Genomic DNA, 19,056 nt, shown 5'->3' with positions numbered 1-19,056 from the left:
AAAAACAAGGTGTGAAAAGGATGTGAACTTAGACATACAGTCTCTCTAAGGGGTACTCAAGTCAACCGTTTTTACACACCAAAATGAGTTGAGACTTATTTTGGGAAGTTCCACCTAAGAAGACAAACAAAACATATTGGTGTTAGGACGGATTCTTTAATGAAAAGCCTGTGTTAAAAACTGGGAATGTTGAGCTTGAATAAAAAGGACATATACCAGGCAAAGTGGGCTAAACAAAAAGTCATTATTAAGATGCATTATGACATTTAGTATTCTGCAGTTATTTTGGTTTTGGTTTTAATTTTGACCCATATTAGGGACTAAAACTAGAATGGATTTGCCTTTGTAGCATTGATTGACTGCTCTTCTTTAATACATTCCACATATTTATGGAAATGAAACATTAAATTAGTTTCCCTCAAACACGGCTTTAAAAACATTGCTTAAAAGGCTTACACATACCAGCTTTGTTTGAGACCTTTTCAAGACAACAGCTTTATTGTGACAGTTCACACACCAAACAGCCCTCTGTAACCAGCAAAAAAAAAAAACTTTTCTGCTCAGCTGTTTACTGGCAGTTAATACCAGTCCTCCCAGGTACACGACGCAACAGCCTGGAGACATTTTTTAAACCCTGTGTAGCTCTGTCATACTAGTACAGGAGAGTCTGTGGTTAAATCTCAGTAGTCTTTCCTTCATTCCTCATATTTACTTCTCCCCTTGGTCTAAGGGAATACAAAACATTTAATTCAGACTGAACCTTTGTCATTACTGTCTATAAAACCTCTATGCAGTTCTTCTTTTATGCATGTCACGTCTTGTGCCCCCTTTTTATTCAACAGTCTCTGAAAATTATTTACAAATGGCCGCACACATTTTCACACACTTTCACCAATAGGTCATCAATAATTAATAAAATAAACTTCACATCAAGAGCAAGAAGGTAAAACCAAAAGCAGATGAGCAAAAATGATCAGTTGGGTCACTCCTCTGCCCAGATCGGCACAGCGTGGCCAAAAACAACAAAAAAGAACAACAAGGCCGTCATTGAACACAAATAGGACCACTGCTCTGGCCATGTGAACAAAGACTGAACCAACAACCTCTTTATTCATTAAGAGACCAACGTGTCACCATCCGGGCTTAATTCACAGAGATGGGAGTTGACCTCAACCACTAAAGCACTAAATTACAGCAGCGGTCCATGTGAGGGACTGGGAAGAAGCCTTTCCTCTCCAACATAAACAATAATACTGAAATCAAAAAAATTCAATATGCAATAAGTGAATATATTGAAATATACAACCTCTTCTATATATTTCAATATACAAATCCTACATATGGGGAAAATAGTAACATATACCGTACTGGATGTGGTGATGAATATATCATTTGTATAAAGACTGATGGATCATTGCTGACTCCTTTAACAGTGGGAAGAAGAATCAACTAAAATTGTTGCCTACATTTTATACCGATTAGCCTTTTACCTGAGTACGGGCTATTGTCTCCAAAGGAAAGAAAACAAAAAAAAGAGTTGGTGTCTAAGCCTTGTGTTGTCTCACATTCACACGTGTACTCCCACCCCACACAAAAAGGTAAAACTAAGAAGCTTGCAGAAGTACCTTCTTAAATAGCAAATATAAACACACCCAAAAGCAAGTCATTCTTTAAAATGATAATTATCTTTGGAGAAAAAAAGAAACAAAGAGAGAGCGAGAGAGCGAGAGAGAGAGAGAAATGAAAACTAAAGAACACCAGAGCTCCTTTCCATGTCTCCACCAATCCATGTGACAGGAGCTCGTCTCCTTCCGAAACCTTTCAGAGTTTCTGGGTGGAGTGGTCCGAGGGAATGGAGTGCGTCCAACAAAGTCAGTCTTTTTTATATTAATATTATTTTTTTGCATAGCCAGACAGTGGACACGACCACTGCAACCACTCTAAGAGTTTCAAAAGGAAAGCCGTCACTGGGGGTGGGGAGCCTTGGTCAGTGTGCACCCCTTTGTACCAGCTGGCCTGGGGATGTGTAGTGGGTCCTTCCCCCCCAAAAGATGCAGCTTCCCACTCACAAGGTGGACTCTTTCTGGCGCTCGCGTCCGTTACAGGTTTTCTTGACTTTGGAAATGCCCTCCAGTGCACCTGACTCAGTCATTCTGGACACAGGGAGACACAGCACTTAAACCTTTTAACCTGTATCAATTCTTTTTACCTCAAGTTTGCAAACAAAAAACCTGCCATATTCTCAGAGTGAAAACAGTTATACATAGTTATACGCTGCTATATAAAAAGGAAGCCATTTTACTTACACTACAGCCTGTGTAGACAATAAGTAAGACATGGAGTGCCATATGCCTTAAAACGTGCTACAAAGGGAGTAAAAACAAACAGTGTAGGACGTGTGCTTACACTTCATCCATCTCTACGTCCTCCTCGTCCTGGGGAAGCTGAAGGTAGGGGTTGTTGGACGCTGGTCTGAACTTGTAGCCCGTCAACACAAAGAAGATCAGAGTAGACACCTCCACCAGAAACTGAAGAAACATGAGAAGGTGTGTGTGTCAAATGACAGATGGTAGAAAAATATTAAAACATGTGCATCAATGATAAAGAAGAACACTGCTAACAGTTGACCTGAAGTTCAATGGAAGCCATTAGCTTTCAGCTTTCTCCCTATTGCCAACAGACCATTTATACATCAATTGTAGTCCCTCTGCAGTTACTTATTCTTAAGTTGATATATAAAAGGTTGCATGATTTATTTTATCATTTGCATTATTTTATCTAGTGAAATTCCTTTCATTACATGTAATTTATTTCATAATAGGGCACGTGCAATACTCAACTATATCAGGTCCTGTCCTACATTTTTGTCTTGTTATGTTATGTCATGTATTGTACAGTCTACTGTTACAAACTGAGTGATATTTAATGTATGTTTGCATGCAGCTCTTGTCTGCACTTTTTTCACAAGACATTACATTTTATCTTAATCAGTGAATCCTGAAACCTCTTCTCCCTCCAATAATGCCAAAATCTTATCATCTGGTGTTCCTAATTATTTGCTGAATAATAAAAGGGCACAGAACATAACATTCTAGCATACATCCAAGTACAACTTCCAGCTAATTATGCCCAGTCATTGTTGAGTCAGCGTAAGGTACAGGTTGTCTTTGACCTTACAACCACTCATTAAAGTAATAAAGTCAGATTGTTATCGTACATTGTGGGTGTTTTCTTACCTCATAGCACCACTGCCACTGGAAAGGCATAGTAACCTTTAGCAGAATGGCTATGATCCTTGTAAAGTAGATATAACACACAATCTAAAAAGAAGAAAACAGAATACATTTTTCTGTAATTACATAAAGTTGATAGTCGGATGCTTGGACTAATGCTGTTTTTAATCTAAAGTGAATCTTCCACTTACTATCTTGCACAAGCTAAGTAAAACTTGCTCTGTGTCAAAGTACAATGGTATACATTGTGAAAAAGGCCAAACAGTACGGGGTTGTTTGCAAAGACGTTTTGTTGTGGCTCTGCTGCAATGACTCTGCTGAATGAGAAGCCTAGGGTGGCCGTACGTTGTGACTCAGTAAAATTCATTGTAATTCGAATGCTCGATAACAGATGTCTGATAGAAGATTCAAGCAATATCAGCAACAACATCTTCAGTATTAAATGTTTGCTATCAATGTTGTGGTTGGCAATTTCATTTTCTCTGGCACTCGAATAATGGTCAGCTCTTGTAAATGCTCAGAAGAAAAATACTGCGCAGCTGAACTCCTTCTTACCATGACATAATAATGCCTGAAGAGCTTGAGCTTCTCCAAATTCATGGCAGCTGAAAAAGATATGGACCAATTTAAATTTAAAAACAAAGTGCAATCTCCACAACTTATAAAACATTTTGGTTATTACTGATCAATCTTCTCACCTTTGCCGTCGGTGCTGGAAGCCTCCTGTAGATGACGGATAGACCTATGAAGACAGGTATGTTTGAGAACTACAATTACATCTGCATATAGACAGAGAGTGTTATTTACTATTATGGGTAAACTTGCATGCATGGTCAATTTAATACTGTTTCATTGCAACAATTAAAACAAACAATTTGTAATTTTATACTTGGGAGATATTGAACTGCAGTTGTTTTTATTGCTATTAATGATGTGGGTTGGCTGCTAAGAGGGTTAGGGCTTAAGTTAGCTACTGTATGACTGGTGACATTAGGCAAGGTGCAGCGCTGACTTTTGGTCTCCAGGCAACCTTACCTTCCAACTGCTGTCAGTAAATTAAATTTATTCTTTTTCCAACAAACTGGATTTAAAATGGGTCTCATTGGATGCTATATGGTTCCTTAAGTGCCTGTTTTACAATAAAGATCCTCTTATCTCAACCAGCCTGTGTGGAAACAGCCAGCTGCATATACATCACTCTCAAAACTAGTCTTAATTCAAACTTTCAACAGATTCATAAAATGGAAAATGTAACTGATACAAACTAGGCAGACCACACACACACACACACACTGACCAGACAACAGGGAAAAGGATGGCTCCGCAGCAGATGAGATCGACCAGAAAGAGGATCTCCTTCCACAGATAATATTCACTGGAGCCTTCCTCCGTAGACTCGATGATGATAAAGGCGACGTTAGCCAGGACCTGGAGGATAAAGGGTGAGTGGGTCACCAAAACGTATTCACCGAGTGTAAATGATCCCACACAACTACTGTTTCTCATGCACACACACCTGCAGAGGGATGACGATCATGAAGATCTTCTTTTCCTTGTCAGACAGGATGTATTTAACGAATGCCCAGCCGGTGCCAATCAGTGCCAGTGTGATGAACAGGAGTGCCCCCTTGAGCCTGGAAAGTACATACAATACAAACTGTCAAAACAAAAACAAAGTAGTCTTAAATTATATTAAATTTCCAATCCTGGAGAAAGTATACTTACAGGTGTGTGATATAATACATGACGGCCCAGCCTTCAATAGGATGCCCCTTAGTGTTGATGAAGTGATAGTTGATCTGAGAGAGACAGAAAAAGAGATGTTCCATTTTAGACAAAGAAGCAATGTGTGATGTGAGCACAGTGAGCCGTACAGACAGAATAAACAGACATAACAAAAAAAGGCAAATACAAACATGAGATGGAAGCCAATAGTCTGCTCAGTGGTGATGGTGTACTTACACTATGAAACACCAATGATGTGGCCTTGGTGAAGGCCAGTGCTGCCATCAGCCAATGGATCTTAAACACGCTGTACCTGTATTCATTAAAAAAAAGAAAAAAAGAAAAGAAAAAAGGACACAGGGGAAGATGTTTAAACATGTTATATAGTATTACAATGGTACCATTACAGTGATCAATGAGATGTCATGTCATAGCCGGGAAAACACAGGTGTAATTTATATTTAAAAACGACTGCATTCCATGTAGGTGAGCTTGTTCCAGGCTCCTGGCGTTGTGCATGCTTCCCGTGAACAAGGTCTACAGGTTGAAAATGGATGGAAACGGACATGGTTCCTGTCAGGGGAAATTGGAATAATTTTGGGGATCCAATTAACTTTTCATGTAGTGCCATCATCATCAGTTCACATTTTTAGTTTGTCCAATACTTCTGTTAATGACCAAATCCCTTCAAAACTTTAAGTGCTAATTAGCAAGCCTGGCTCCACCCTCATACGTACTTCCGCTCAATTTTCATTTTCCTTCAGTACTATATCTGTGTTTGCGGTATATTCGCAGGTTTTCCAATTAGCGAACAGAGGGAGTGGCTGAGAACGATGACTTTGAGGTTGTGCGCTAGTTTGAGCTGTAGTTCTGTAATTAGCATGTTAACATGCTAAGCTAAGACAGTGAACATGATCAACATTATACACACTACATTGTCATGTTAGCATTATCATTGTGAGCATGTTAATATGCTGCTGTTAGCATATAGGTCAAAGCAACACTGCTTGAGTACAGCCTCACAGAGTTAAAATAAAGGTGTTTTAACAACTACACAGGATATTAAAAACATGAAACTGCAAAGGGCTTTGGAATCTTTAAATAAGGAAGCTGCAAGATTCTGCTACACAATACTGTATTTGTGTCAGTGCGCTTGCATGCATGTGTACTAAGGCATGGATAACCCGACCCAAGCTGGGCCAGGTTCGGACAGATATTTAGAAATTATGGTGGGGTTTGGGTCGGGCACGGTCACATCAGCGCAATAAGGCATTTGTTGTAAAATGGTGCTGTGACTTCTTTAAGAGAGCTCAGTGCGTTTGTGCGTGCGCGTGTGTGTGTGTGTGTGTGTGTGTGTGTGTGTGTGTGTGTGTGTGTGTGTGTGTGTGGTAAGTGGGCATAAGAGATAGAAAAAAAGGAAGCAGACGTATATATGCGACCGGAGCAGAGTTGGTGGAATAAGTTAAAGTTTTGTACACAATGTGTGCAGTGTCCAAAATAAACCCCAGACTGAAAGCCAAGTTCATTCATTTGCTCACCAGAAACAAGATTTTAACCCTGACATTATTAATTTCATAACATCGGCCCTGGAAGTAACGAGTCTCCCCTGGTTTTCTGACGGTCGGAAAGGAAGCAAGCAGGAAAGGTTAACACATTGAACATTTTAAATTAAACACATTATTAACGTGCGCTTGTTGCCCCGTGTGCGCTGATGCGCTCATCTGTTGACATTTCCAAATGCCTTCCTACAGTTGCTTAGTAAATGCGGGCTTTCCAAACAAAAACACAGCCTACGTGTGTCATTAGTATGAGAAAAAAAAAGGAGATATTTTAGCTCAAACCCAAATTTCTTAATGCCTTGGGCTCGGGCCGGGTTCAGTCACGGTTATGTTGGACACGGACTGATTTTGGACAGAAAGATTTGGTCCAATCTGGACCCTAATGTGTACCTGTGCTTCATGAGTGTGTTCACCCAGACCATGGCAGCAATGAAGAAGACTCCAGCCATACAAATGTAAAGGCGAGACAGAGGGATTTCTGCTGCAGACAGGTAGCCACCGGGATTCATCTCTGTCACTTTCACCTGCAGAGAATATATTCAGGTTAACACGTATATAAACATGAGCATGCATGCATGCTATAACAGAAACACACTCAACTTACAGAGAACGAGTAGGGATATTTGATTCCAGGCATCCTGTTCTGGCAGTAGTGGAACTTGAGGGTGTACAGACCCTCCGCCAGCAAGCCGAACACCATGTGGAACTGTGGAAGAGGGACGGAGATTTAAAATGTCATGCAAACCGCAAAGCACGTCAAACACTGTTCACCTCACATATAGTGGTTAAGAAAGGCGTTCTTACCGTAAAGTTGTAGGAGTCATTAACTTCGTCCAAAGCCAAAGTCAGTTCTTTCTTGTTCCCAAGCTAGAAGCCAATACAGATTAGAAATTGATTTTATGAATAGATGACACAAAACAGAAGCAGGCACACAAACACATTTTACCTGGAAATCAGTTTCTACCACTTCCGGCTTTTCTTCTTTCGGAACTTCATTTTTTGGCTCCACAGACTTATTATCCTTCTTGTCAGGATTCAACTTATTGTCATTAGCAGGTTCCTCCCTGGTTTTCCTCAGATCTACAGGTAAGAAGTGCAGGTACAGGACATATTCCATATTCATATTCCTTGGGTTTCACAAAATGCTGGTAGAATTCTGCCATTATTAAACTCTCATAGGATCTTTCAAAGTAAATTCTGTTTAAAATGATTACATCATTCATTATGGTACTTAAAGATAAAAGTGCAGAAAAACACTGATTGGTTATGTAAAGTGTGAGTGGCACAGACCTTTAGGCGCTTCAGCCTTTGGCTTTGCTCTCAAGATGTTGTCTTGGTTACCCATAGATTTCACATTGACACTACACAAACACACATTACATAGTCATCTATCAGATTAGGCTGCCAGGGCACAGGAATACACACTCATGAACACTGATGGTGAAACATACAGTACACACCTGAGCGTGTTGAAATCAAAAAGGAAAAGAATGAGAGGCTCGCTGTTGGTCATCTTTGCGGAAGTTAGTGGGCATGTCTCTGTCTCATCTGCCTGTGGACAAATAAATAAATCACAAGAAACAGTTAAATAATCACATTTAAACAGCCAACCTCACATTTCACCACTAAACTTACCCTGAAATATCATTGACGTGATACATCAGTAACTTAAATTAGTTCAATTTATAACATAGGACAGTAGACAAAAGCTTTCCTTGACAGCATAATAGTGTGCCTGTTTAAAACAAGTATGAAAATAACTGAAAATGAATGAAATGTCCTTTTCTATAGAAATATGTATAATTGATGTACTCACTGTGTAAGACAGGACTCCATTCACACGTGACCTGGAGAGGCTGAAACCAACCTAAAGAGAGTTTATAAAATAAATGATTATTTCCAGCATTAATACAATATTTCACTGTGTCAACACCCCATATATTATAACACTGGTTCCATTTCATAGCTCTCAATTTTGCCAACCAGCTTCAAATGGTCAAAGTAAAATAAGCAGTCAAAACATTACAGGTGAACCCATTCATGGCACAAGCTAGAATGCAAATTAGTAAGTAGTTGAGATTATTGTGTTAGGTGGCCTGGCATTTCACTGCTGCTGGAAACACTTAATCACTCCAATAAATTGACCGCGCACACACTTTGACTGCTTGAGACAAAAGCTTTCTTAATATAAAATGGAGTTTATGTCAATTCTTCAACTTATAAACGGCTAAGTGATAACTGACATGTGCTCTGTGATGTTTATATGTGATGAATAATGCAATGTTCATAAGGGTTTGTATAAAATTAAGGATGAGGATCCAAGAAGCTCTTTATTATAAGTAGACAGCCCATTATGCGGTGCCCTGCTACGTCCTGCTACGTCCTGCTACGTCCTGCTACGTCCTGCTGTGCCTTGTAATGCCGCACAGCGTCCTGCTATGCTATGAACTACTACAAACTACTAATTTTTTCTATTTTTATTGCCACTCTTCATTCTAACCCCAACCGGCCCGTCAGACACCGCCTACCAAGAGCCTGGGTCTGACCGAGGTTTCTGCCTAAAAGGAAGTTTTTCCTCGCCACTGTCACACTGTTGCTTGCTCTGGAGGAAACTATTAGAACTGTTGGGTCCTTGTAAATTCTGGAGTGTGGTCTATCTGTAAAGTGTCTTGAGATAACTCTTGTTATGAATTGATACTATAAATAAAATTGAATTGAATTGAATTATCACTGCCATTGTAAAAATAAAAAGTCATTTTTAAATTAATTTGACTGATATAGATAAGCTATTGTATTCATATCAAATACTCATTCATGTTTTTCACTTATCAAAAGAAGCAATGTTGCTACATTGTTCTAATACTTTCTCAAAAAGCAGTTCTCTCAAGTCTTGCCTTACTCCCCCATGTTGGGCGAACCAATCTCTTGACATCTGAAGACATAAGGTAATGCATATCAAACTGCATAACTACCGTACTGTCACATTGTATTACACTGTTTACGATCGTCATGTGACAACCTGTTAAGAGATTTGTTTTCTTATCACATTCCATGTTTTCCATTTCACATATAAGTCACATGGCCTGATGCTATTATCAGCATGTTGATTGATTGGCCAGTTGGCTTCATCCCTCTGTAAATATAGTGCACGTGCTGTTTAATAGACAATCCCAAAATAATCAGGGGAAACTGTGGGATTATTTAAAGAATTAGGCTGGCCTTGTTGTATATTTTGGTTATGCTCTTGCTTAGGGGTGTCACATTTCTCCTAATCCTCGTTCTGTCAATGGTTCTCCAACATCTGCAGTTATCATGCTATCTTTTGACTGGCCGTAGCTAAGTTAGAGGAGTTTGACTCGCAGCACTTTTTCCAATTGGCAAGTTGACCGGACATGACATGGCAGCATTGATGATTCCATTTTTTTATTTAAAAGATTATGACTTCATTTTGGTCGATTTGTAATTAAAATTGAAATTGTGACACACTTGCTCATGCTTGAACACAAATAGAAATTGATCTCAGCTTTCAATTTTTCCTTTTCATGTATTCAATAATAACCATTTTCAGAACATGATTTCACCTGTTGTAAAATAAACTTTCACAAACATACACACGAGCAAAAAACTAAAAGTTCTTACAGGGTGATTAGTGTAGTTCACCGACTGGTCTGGAAGGCGCAGAGAAACCAGTTTGACCTCCAGGGTCCCATTGGCAAAGAAACCAAAGGTGTTGAGGTCAACAGCAAACCGAGTTTCATTCTGGGGAAGAAGATCAAATAAAAAGTGGGAGAGTTGAGCAGTTGTAGACCTGTTAAGTCATTGAACAGTTGATGCACACGTTCACTAGCAAACAGTGGTGGAACAAGTATTCAGATATTTAGAGAGGTAAAAAGAGCAATACCACACTTTAGCAATACTACTAAAAAATATTAGCATGATATCCTCAATGCAAACCAAAGTAAAAGTACCCAACAGAATAATATGTCATATTACTGGTTGGTAATTAATTATAAATGTAAATGTGCTGTATTTATATAGCGCTTTTCCAGTCTTAACAACTGCTCAAAGCGCTTTTACATCTACAGGAAACATCCACCATTCACACACATTCATACACTGTGGCCGGGGCTGCCGTACAAGGTGCCACCTGCTCATCAGATAAACACTCACACACATTCACACTCCGATGCGCAGCACCGGGGGCAACTCGGGGTTCAGTGTCTTGCCCAAGGACACTTCGCAGGGGCGGGGATCGAACCACCAACCTTCCGATTGGCAGGCAACCGCTCTACCACTGAGCCACAGCCGCCCCCTAATCATGCATTAATGAGTACTTTTTAATTAATTTCCACTTAGTTGCAGAACGGACTTTAGAAGATGCTGCTGAGGTCCCTGTGGATTCATTCACTAAATGTAACTGAGTCGCAGCTACATTATCTGCAGCTTTGGCAAAGTGCTATTGGTATATTTTTGTACATATAATGTATAATCTCTTAACTCATATATTACATTAGTAAATTAATTGTGTTTTTGATTTTTGATTGACTCATTCACTATTCTTTCTAACTATCAATCTATTCATCCATCCATCACTTTCACGTTGCAGCTGGTAGAGGTGGGGGTCACTTGATATACTACTGGGTAGCTTAACACTGTCAACAATACTTTCTAATGTAGTAGTTGATTCATAGTTTAATATCCATATCTAAATACACCTAAATCTGCAAAGTAACTTTAGCTGTCAAATTCATATAGTGGAGTAAAAAAAGCACAACATGTGCCTCCAAAATGTAGCTTAGCAGAATTGTAAAGCAACAGAAAATGGAAATACTCGAGTACAAGTACAAGTACCTTAAGATTTGAACGTTACTAACGTAGGTTAGCTACATTCCAATACTGCAATGTCGTCTTACTTTTATTGACACCTTGTTTTATAGTCACGAGACGACACCACATTTGGATCACTGTCTGTCAAAGCTAATTAAAGCCTACTAGCTCGCTAATAAAATGCCCAACCAGCGTAGCTACTACTCTACGTTAGCTCCCTAGCTAGCTAACATACCTCTTATTTGAGATAGTCGTCTTACCGTCAGTGTGAGCGAGTGTATTCTCGCCTTGCACCCAGCCAGCAGTAGTAGGAGTAAATATCCAGCCAAAACACAACCTCTGTGCGCCACAGCCATTGCCAACTTGCTAACGATAACCAACTGCTAACGTTAGCAAGCGACAATCTTGCCAGATGGCTAGCTAAAGAGCAAGCTAGCAAGCTGTCTAAACGGTGTACGAGGTAAATTACAGTGATGTTAATCGTCAAATCCAGTGCATCGGTTCTATAATTGCGTCGTTTATAAATAAATTATAACCATTTATGTAATGTTTTCCGGTTCTTTTGTGCTTTCATAGCGTAAGGTAACAGCTTTGTAGGTGGCTTCCGGGTCTCGAATCAAGACCCAAACATTAAGCAAGGTACAGCAAAATACGTCAGCGGTAGTCTTACATCCGGTACAGTGCCATAAATATTATTCAGAAGTCGATACGGCGCAAGAAGAGTGATTTATAAAAGCTTTATAGACAAACAATGGAAAAAATTGTGTGTTATCTATTTGTCACACAATGGAGTTTTTCATTTCCCTTCTACGGAAAGTACGACTCCTTTACTTGTTGGCCTAGAGTTGGTCACGTGGATCAGATTTTTAACAGGAAGCTTCCGGCTTGCATGAACGATCCTCCACGTCACAAGTCTCATGTTGTCTGCAGTGATGTTTGACATGTTTCAAAAAAAAAAAAGAAAAAAGAAAAAAGTTTGACATGTTTGCTTCTGTGTCTCCTCTACACAGTCTGAAAATCTTGAATAGTTCTCCTCTTCTTTTTTTCTTTTTTCTTTGTATGTATCTTGTTTTTGTATGAACACGTGTTTTTTTTTTATACCATGACAATGTATGATATTATGTGTATTTGTATCTTTAAGCATCAATAAAAAGAAAAAGTTTGACATGTTTGACACGTGGTAGTTTGACATACCCCCCCTTTATCCTCTCATTTGTTTGCCATACTTTGCCACATCCATAACCAAGTTTCAGTCATAGCATTTAAATGCTAAAATGAAATTTGGTGCAATACTTGGCCTAAAAGTACAACCGACAAACATACACAATAACAAAAATCCAGAGACCTAAAACTAAACATGTACTTTGTTATTTTTTTTTATACACCTGCATTTACAGATTTTCTAGAAAGCAGAAGCTGACTTTAAACAACACTGACATGGTACAGCAACACACTGGCTCAGGTTTTTAGTGAACCGTTGCTTATATTCAAATACAGCAGTTTGGTGCGACATTAGCATTCATTTGAGTTGTGTCTGAAACTAGTCGCTAACTTTCTCGTTCATTGTGTTTACTGTTTGTTTTACTGTTATGATAAAACTATTGAAATGTGTAGAATACACAACAATGCTCATGACCACAGTAGCCAAGTAAGGCTCAACTAAACCCCTGAGTTCATTATGTTGATTAAGGGTGTGTTTTATTGCTTTTGCATTCAGCTTTTCTATTGCAAGATACACATGTTGTTTCTTTTTTCAAATGTTGCATAGTCTAGCTTTAAATTCAGTTTTTTTGTGTCTGCAGAAATCAATCCACTTTAATTCAAGAAACCCCTCGAGCAGGTTTTTCAGCTTACAGACTCTAAGGGACAATGCACAAGATGTCAAACATTTTAATGAGGTGTAAAACCATTTAACATCAAACACAGAATCAGTTATTTATGTTCATATTAATTGATACACCAGAGCTGGTGCCTGTGATGTTGGGCGCCACGATGACACTTCTACCCTGGGCACAAACTGTGGCACCAGCTGTGGAGCTCAAACCCGAGGAAGAGGAGGAGGAGGGAGGTGTAGCAGGCGGGGTTTGTGCAGCTGTTGATCCACCTGGTGATGACAGATGGAAACATACAGGATCATTTTCCCATTGAAAATAAGGCTTTTGCAGAATTAAGCTAAAGATGGAAACCTTGTCTGATAGATCAGCCTGAGCACTTTCTAGAACCTGTCACCTGCATATGTTTTCTTTAACATCTCCGCAGCGTTGTTGTGATTCATCCTCTTCAGGATTTCAACAGCCACATTCACAGCTGTTTCTTCCCCGTAGCTGGTTATCATCTTACTGACGATGTCCTGTCGGTCTCCATTCTCCAGATGGCCCTTACGAATAGGCTGACATCCGTCCAGCACAGGCTGGGTGAGGTTCCACCAAAACCTCTTGAAATCATCAGCACCCAGCTCATCCAGAGTGTTTAAGATCAGAAGAGGAACCTGCATTTCTGATCACTAAAAAGAGGAAAAATAAGCTTTCGGGTTTCAAATAAACATACAATTTCTGGACTGTTGAAGGTGCAGCCCAATCCAGCATAAAAGTACAGCCTTCAAGTCTAGTCACAGCTGCGATTCTGAAGAAGATGAATAACAACGACGCTGCAGTGAAGTTAGAGAACAAATACACAGGTGCAGTGGATGTTTAACTCCTGGCAAGCTTATGAGTCGAAGTAAGCAAAATCAGTTACTTTGTCATGTCTGTTTTTGTCTATATTAATTTTCTGCAACTGTGTCTTATCATCTCAGGAAAAACAGCTGCACCCTCCGCGTCCTCCTCTGCTGCAGCTCCTGCTGTGACTGCACAGAAGGGTTGCAAAGATGTATTCATGTGTTGAGTTCTTTGAAGGAAAGGGGACACCATACTGTTACCCTTCGAGCTTGGTAAATGTTGTGTGAAAGTGTCAAAGATTCAACAGATTAGGAGGGTCTTTTTTCAAAACATGAATATATCTAATTTAAAAAAAATAAAATGAACTTCAATGTCAATGTCACAGGAAACAAAAACATCACATAATAAAATACATAGGAGCAATATAAGAAAACAATCATGTAAATCACCTCAAGAAAAACAGGTGAGTAATTTGTATTCATTTGTTTTTTAAGCTCGATTGATGTTTGAGCATCCTTGTGATAGCTCGAGTAAGACCAGCTGATAAGCAACTTCTGTTTTCTTAAATATCTAAGTGAGATTCCTACCGTAGTGGCTCCGGTAATTAGACAGGTGTCCTAATTCATCTAGCAAAGATGTAGTAGCACTGAGTAGTAATAGACTTCTTTTAGATTCTAACTTGGGCTTTTGGACAGGAAGTGTGACAACTGTGAAACCACAAACAAAAAAAACAAGTTTAAGTTCATGTTACAGAGAATGAGAGTGAAAGAAAGGAAAGAGTTGAACAGTTCCTCTAAAAAAGACTCACATGACCGAGACTAAGCACGCATGCTAACCACAATGAGACATTTCCCACGGCAAAATTACATTTTCAATTGACTCTAGCTCTCTTTCTCCGAGGAAATCCACTGTAGTGGACCATTTTTACATGTTGTTTATCACTGTGATAAGTCCATATCAGAGTCACAGTTATATGGACTTTATACAATAGTGCAATATTGCTTTTAGAACAGAAAGAATATTTAGAGAGCAAAGGGTCATGTAGTGCATTGGTTATGTATTCAGTAGCCTATTAAAAATGTAATTGAAATATTATAATACAAAAATAATAGTAGGCCAAACTGTTACAACAACTGTTACAGACTTTACAAATATTCATCATAAGAATTTGAAACACACAGGAGAAGTAACAGTAACAAGTGTGTTCCTTGTTTTAAAAGAAATAATATAAAGTCATAAAAACTAACTACAATGTCTCTGGGTTACTAAAGACATAAAAACAGCAATATGTGATGACAACGGCAGCACTAAAGAGAAAGAACAGTTATTAAAAATGTTATGCATCCAAAATGGCAAATGAATCAGGTCACAATAATGATTGTTGATGATGTGAAACTATTTCAGCAGGAAAATCCCCGCAGAAGCAACATAGTCGTGCTTTATTTACATCATAAAAATCCCATCAAAAAGGAAAAGATACATTCAGCTTCTTATCCACTAATTTCTCAGTATTTGACTGGATTTATTTGACAGCAACGGTATTAAATGCCTCACATAAGTTCTACTTATACAAGCACCAAACAATTAACTTCATTCATAAATGAATTCATGTGCAGATGTGGTTTTGCAGCTGTTTGACACTTTTTTCTGTCTTGTTGTTCCTCTGTGAAATGAGAAGTGGAGCTCTGTTCCAGCAGCCGTGGCTCCACCCGCTGACACCGGGTGGAGATGACAAGCACCTGCAGATGTGACCGAGGTGTTGGAATATCAGGATCAGCACTTTTAAAGGTGTTGGACGTAGGCGCCATCTCAGAACTGGGCGTTTTTTATTTCCAATGTTTTTTTTCTTTTTTAAAATACATGTCCTGGGAGTCACGTTGTAACTTACATCTCAACCCCCCCCTGTTAAACCCAAAGTTACGCCCTTGGTGTTAAACATATAGAATACAAAAAGGTATAATGCTTAAGATATTCATTAAGACAAACACATTTTTGATTGTTTTTGTGGTTTGTGTGGTTTCAGCGGTATTAATTACATGATTTTACTCTATAAATGTCTCTATAGGTTCACATTGTCACTGGCAGCAAGTCAGCTTTTCGCAAGACAAAACCCTAACGGATTATACATTTTACTCATTAATTATTTAGGGCCCTATCTATCTACAGTATAGTGTTAAAAAAAAGCAAAGATGACCTGACTTGATTTGATGTTGTTTATTTAGAAAGCATCACATTTTGAAATTAGTACTTGGCCTTAAAATTGGATTTTCTGTGTGAGACTTAAAAACATCAGATGTAAATGCTGGTTCATCAAAAAAAAAACTTTGACGAAATAATATAAAAGCTCATGAAGTTATCCAACATGCACATAGTTATTACTTAAAAAAATAGAGTTACATTTAAGTCTTTTTTTAAGTAAACATTGAATAATAACTGGTTTATGACAATATAGTTGTAAGCAGATTTACCATCTCAGTAATGTATTTGTCAATTCCTCCTGTTGGCACCTCCACATAATGAATGACGTTATACTGAAATTTAGATGTAGCCTAATTATATAAAATGTCTAGAAGTTACAACAAATACTGTATATTAATAAACACTCAAAAATGTCCACGTATCTGCTTACACACCCTCCACAACTTTCATCAAAGAGAGGCCCACCGGTGGTCCGCAAGCGACTCCTGGTGGTCCGTGAGTAGATTTGGTAAAAATATCATGCTTTTTATTTAAAATTCCAAACAGTGTTTCTCAAAACTCTAGTTCTGGAACTCCAAAACCCAACGGTAAGGAGCACAGATGTGTTATTTTAAACATCAAATAAACTTGTAAGGTAAACATTTAAATTGGCTCTTTTCACGCGTTGTCAGACTTCAACAATCAAGCCGACCCTTCTTGCAACACTGCCCCCCCCCCCCCCCCCCCCCCCCCCCATTTACATCACAAATGATCACGTGACATTTGAATAAAAGGCAGAGACATAGAGGGTTTTCACAACATGTCATCAAACCGGAAGTTGCCATGTTGGTGGTAACTGAAGTTGATCCCGAATGTCGTCATAGAAAATGGTTATTATTTCCGTGTTTTAGGTTGTACTAATAGGTCAGACCTAGAAAAATATTTGGAGTATTATTGAGTGCCAAAAGTTATTAAAAACCAGGGAGAGGAATATCAGAAGAAATAAAAAAATATACTATGAAAATAACTCAGAAAGTGTACAGTGTAGATAGCAAACTGGGGCTCTTTGAAATGAAACAAAAAAACTGAGAGTCACTTGGCTACACCTTGAGTATCGCAGTGATACACAGTTAACGGTAGGTTGATTAAAGGCGTTATTGCATTACTTACTTTGGCCTTCACAACACAACGGTGGTTAATGACTTGGTACTGCGTCTCCCTCACCCATCCACACACCATCTGGTCATAGGCCTCCACACCTTTGTAGGATTTAAGGTCTGCTGCTGTGTACGGGCTCAGCGAGAAAACCAGGTAGTAGACTATATCAAGATATGCAACTGAAGAAACTATTACCGGGTTGTCATGGATCCAAGAAAAGGGACTCGTAGGGATCTGCACCGCCAATAAACTGCAATTTCTCTAAATATTGCGCCTGTTCTTGTGGTCCAAGCCCTTCCCTATATGCCTTTGCATCTTGGAAGCATTTTGATGAGCTTCTCTGTTGTTTAGACATGGCTACATTCACAAAAAGTATCCAAAGCGCACAATACTCCATATTACTCTGTTGTTTACACTGAATGCCTCCAATATGGCAAGTTAACACCCAGAACGTCACGCCAGTGAAAACCCTCTATTAAGTTTATGGTTAATGCATTCTCAGAAAAAGCAGCACCATTCTTCACATTGAAACGGCAGCTAACACAGTGAGTTACTGTTGTTACACCGTCATTCAATTTGGCTGTCATTTGTAATATAGTGTTGAAGTAGCATGCTTATTGTTTTGGGGAATATTGTGGCAGATAGGTGGTCTGTGATTTTGTTTAATTGGTAAGTGGTCCTTGGTCGTCACATCAATATATTTAAAATGTGTGCATTTCCTTATCCTGGTCAGCTTGTGGTCTGTGAGTTTTATTTATTGAAGTTTACAGTCACTGATCCAGCGCTGCTACTAGTGAATTGTGGGGCGATGATCACACTTCCTTGCTGAGCCAACAGTGTGTTGGGAGCAGCGGGAGCTGCAGCAGGAGCTGCAGCAGAGGAGGACGCGGAGGGTGCAGCTGTTTTTCCTGAGATGATAAGACACAGTTGCAGAAAATTAATATAGACAAAAACAGACATGACAAAGTAACTGATTTTGCTTACTTCGACTCATAAGCTTGCCAGGAGTTAAACATCCACTGCACCTGTGTATTTGTTCTCTAACTTCACTGCAGCGTCGTTGTTATTCATCTTCTTCAGAATCGCAGCTGTGACTTTGACAGCCGACTCTTCACCGTAGCTCTCTATCATCCGATTGACAGTGGCGGTCCGGGATGCGTCCTCCAGACGGGACGGAGGTATTGGTTTGCAGCCGCTCAAGACCTCCATCTCTAGGTACCAGCAAAATGTTTTAAAGTCATCTTTAAGCAACTTCTCCAGAGTCTCAAGGAGCAGCTCCTGAACCAGCATGTCTGCTCACTGAACAGACAGAATAGGGGAAATCAGTTTCCAGATCAGCCTTCAATATAATTATTCGGCACTAAGATAGATGAGAGGTTTTATTGGAGTTTGTGTGTATTTGCTGGACTAGGGGTGCAATAATACAAATTTGTTATACGCATTAAAATGAAGGACTTTTAGGTCGCCTGCAGTATATATACTGTATATATGTTGTACTGCACTTTGCACTCTGCACATTGCTGCAGCTCCTCTTTTCACCCTGTGTGTTGAGCTCTCTGTTTTAGCTACGGAGTGAGGCATCACACTTCTGTTCCATCTTTGCAGGGAGTCGTACATGTGCAGTACCTAGATAAGGAATAGCCATAAAGAAGCAGAGTATGGGGGGGTGCCACGCTATCAGCTAGGCGAGCATTATAGCGTGTGTTACAAAGTGACGCA

The 19,056-nt window shown here is 39.2% G+C and overlaps 2 protein-coding genes across 3 annotated transcripts; both read right to left on the bottom strand.

Annotated features, from left to right (window-relative positions):
* Nucleotides 1-470: 470 nt before the first annotated feature.
* gpr108 (G protein-coupled receptor 108) lies at nt 471-12,079 on the bottom strand. Of its 2 annotated transcripts, none has more exons than XM_032528823.1 (18): nt 11,605-12,079; nt 10,157-10,276; nt 8,334-8,384; nt 7,978-8,069; nt 7,808-7,878; nt 7,464-7,597; nt 7,322-7,384; nt 7,122-7,223; nt 6,908-7,041; nt 5,196-5,271; nt 4,959-5,032; nt 4,750-4,867; nt 4,531-4,661; nt 3,932-3,975; nt 3,789-3,835; nt 3,237-3,320; nt 2,407-2,528; nt 471-2,153 (listed from the first exon to the last, which is right to left on the bottom strand). In XM_032528823.1, the coding sequence occupies exons 1-18, from the start codon at nt 11,698-11,700 to the stop codon at nt 2,066-2,068; spliced, it is 1,647 nt and encodes a 548-aa protein (XP_032384714.1). In that variant the 5' UTR covers nt 11,701-12,079; the 3' UTR covers nt 471-2,065. The 2 variants fall into 2 exon arrangements, with proteins under 2 accessions (XP_032384714.1, XP_032384713.1); XM_032528822.1 differs by having other exon boundaries at nt 3,789-3,838; nt 11,605-12,076.
* A 1,058-nt stretch (nt 12,080-13,137) lies between these two features.
* LOC116697641 (pyrin) lies at nt 13,138-14,788 on the bottom strand. The gene is made up of 3 exons (XM_032528993.1): nt 14,589-14,788; nt 13,574-13,847; nt 13,138-13,448 (listed from the first exon to the last, which is right to left on the bottom strand). Exons 2-3 carry the CDS (start codon nt 13,836-13,838, stop codon nt 13,273-13,275), a joined length of 441 nt encoding a protein of 146 aa, XP_032384884.1. The 5' UTR covers nt 13,839-13,847; nt 14,589-14,788; the 3' UTR covers nt 13,138-13,272.
* Between the last annotated feature and the right edge of the window lie 4,268 nt (nt 14,789-19,056).

Source organism: Etheostoma spectabile, chromosome 2 (genome assembly GCF_008692095.1).
Source record: "Etheostoma spectabile isolate EspeVRDwgs_2016 chromosome 2, UIUC_Espe_1.0, whole genome shotgun sequence".
Classification (NCBI taxonomy): Eukaryota; Metazoa; Chordata; class Actinopteri; order Perciformes; family Percidae; genus Etheostoma; species Etheostoma spectabile.
Note: the sequence above shows the minus strand (reverse complement) of the source record. Positions and strands in the feature narration are given on the sequence as shown.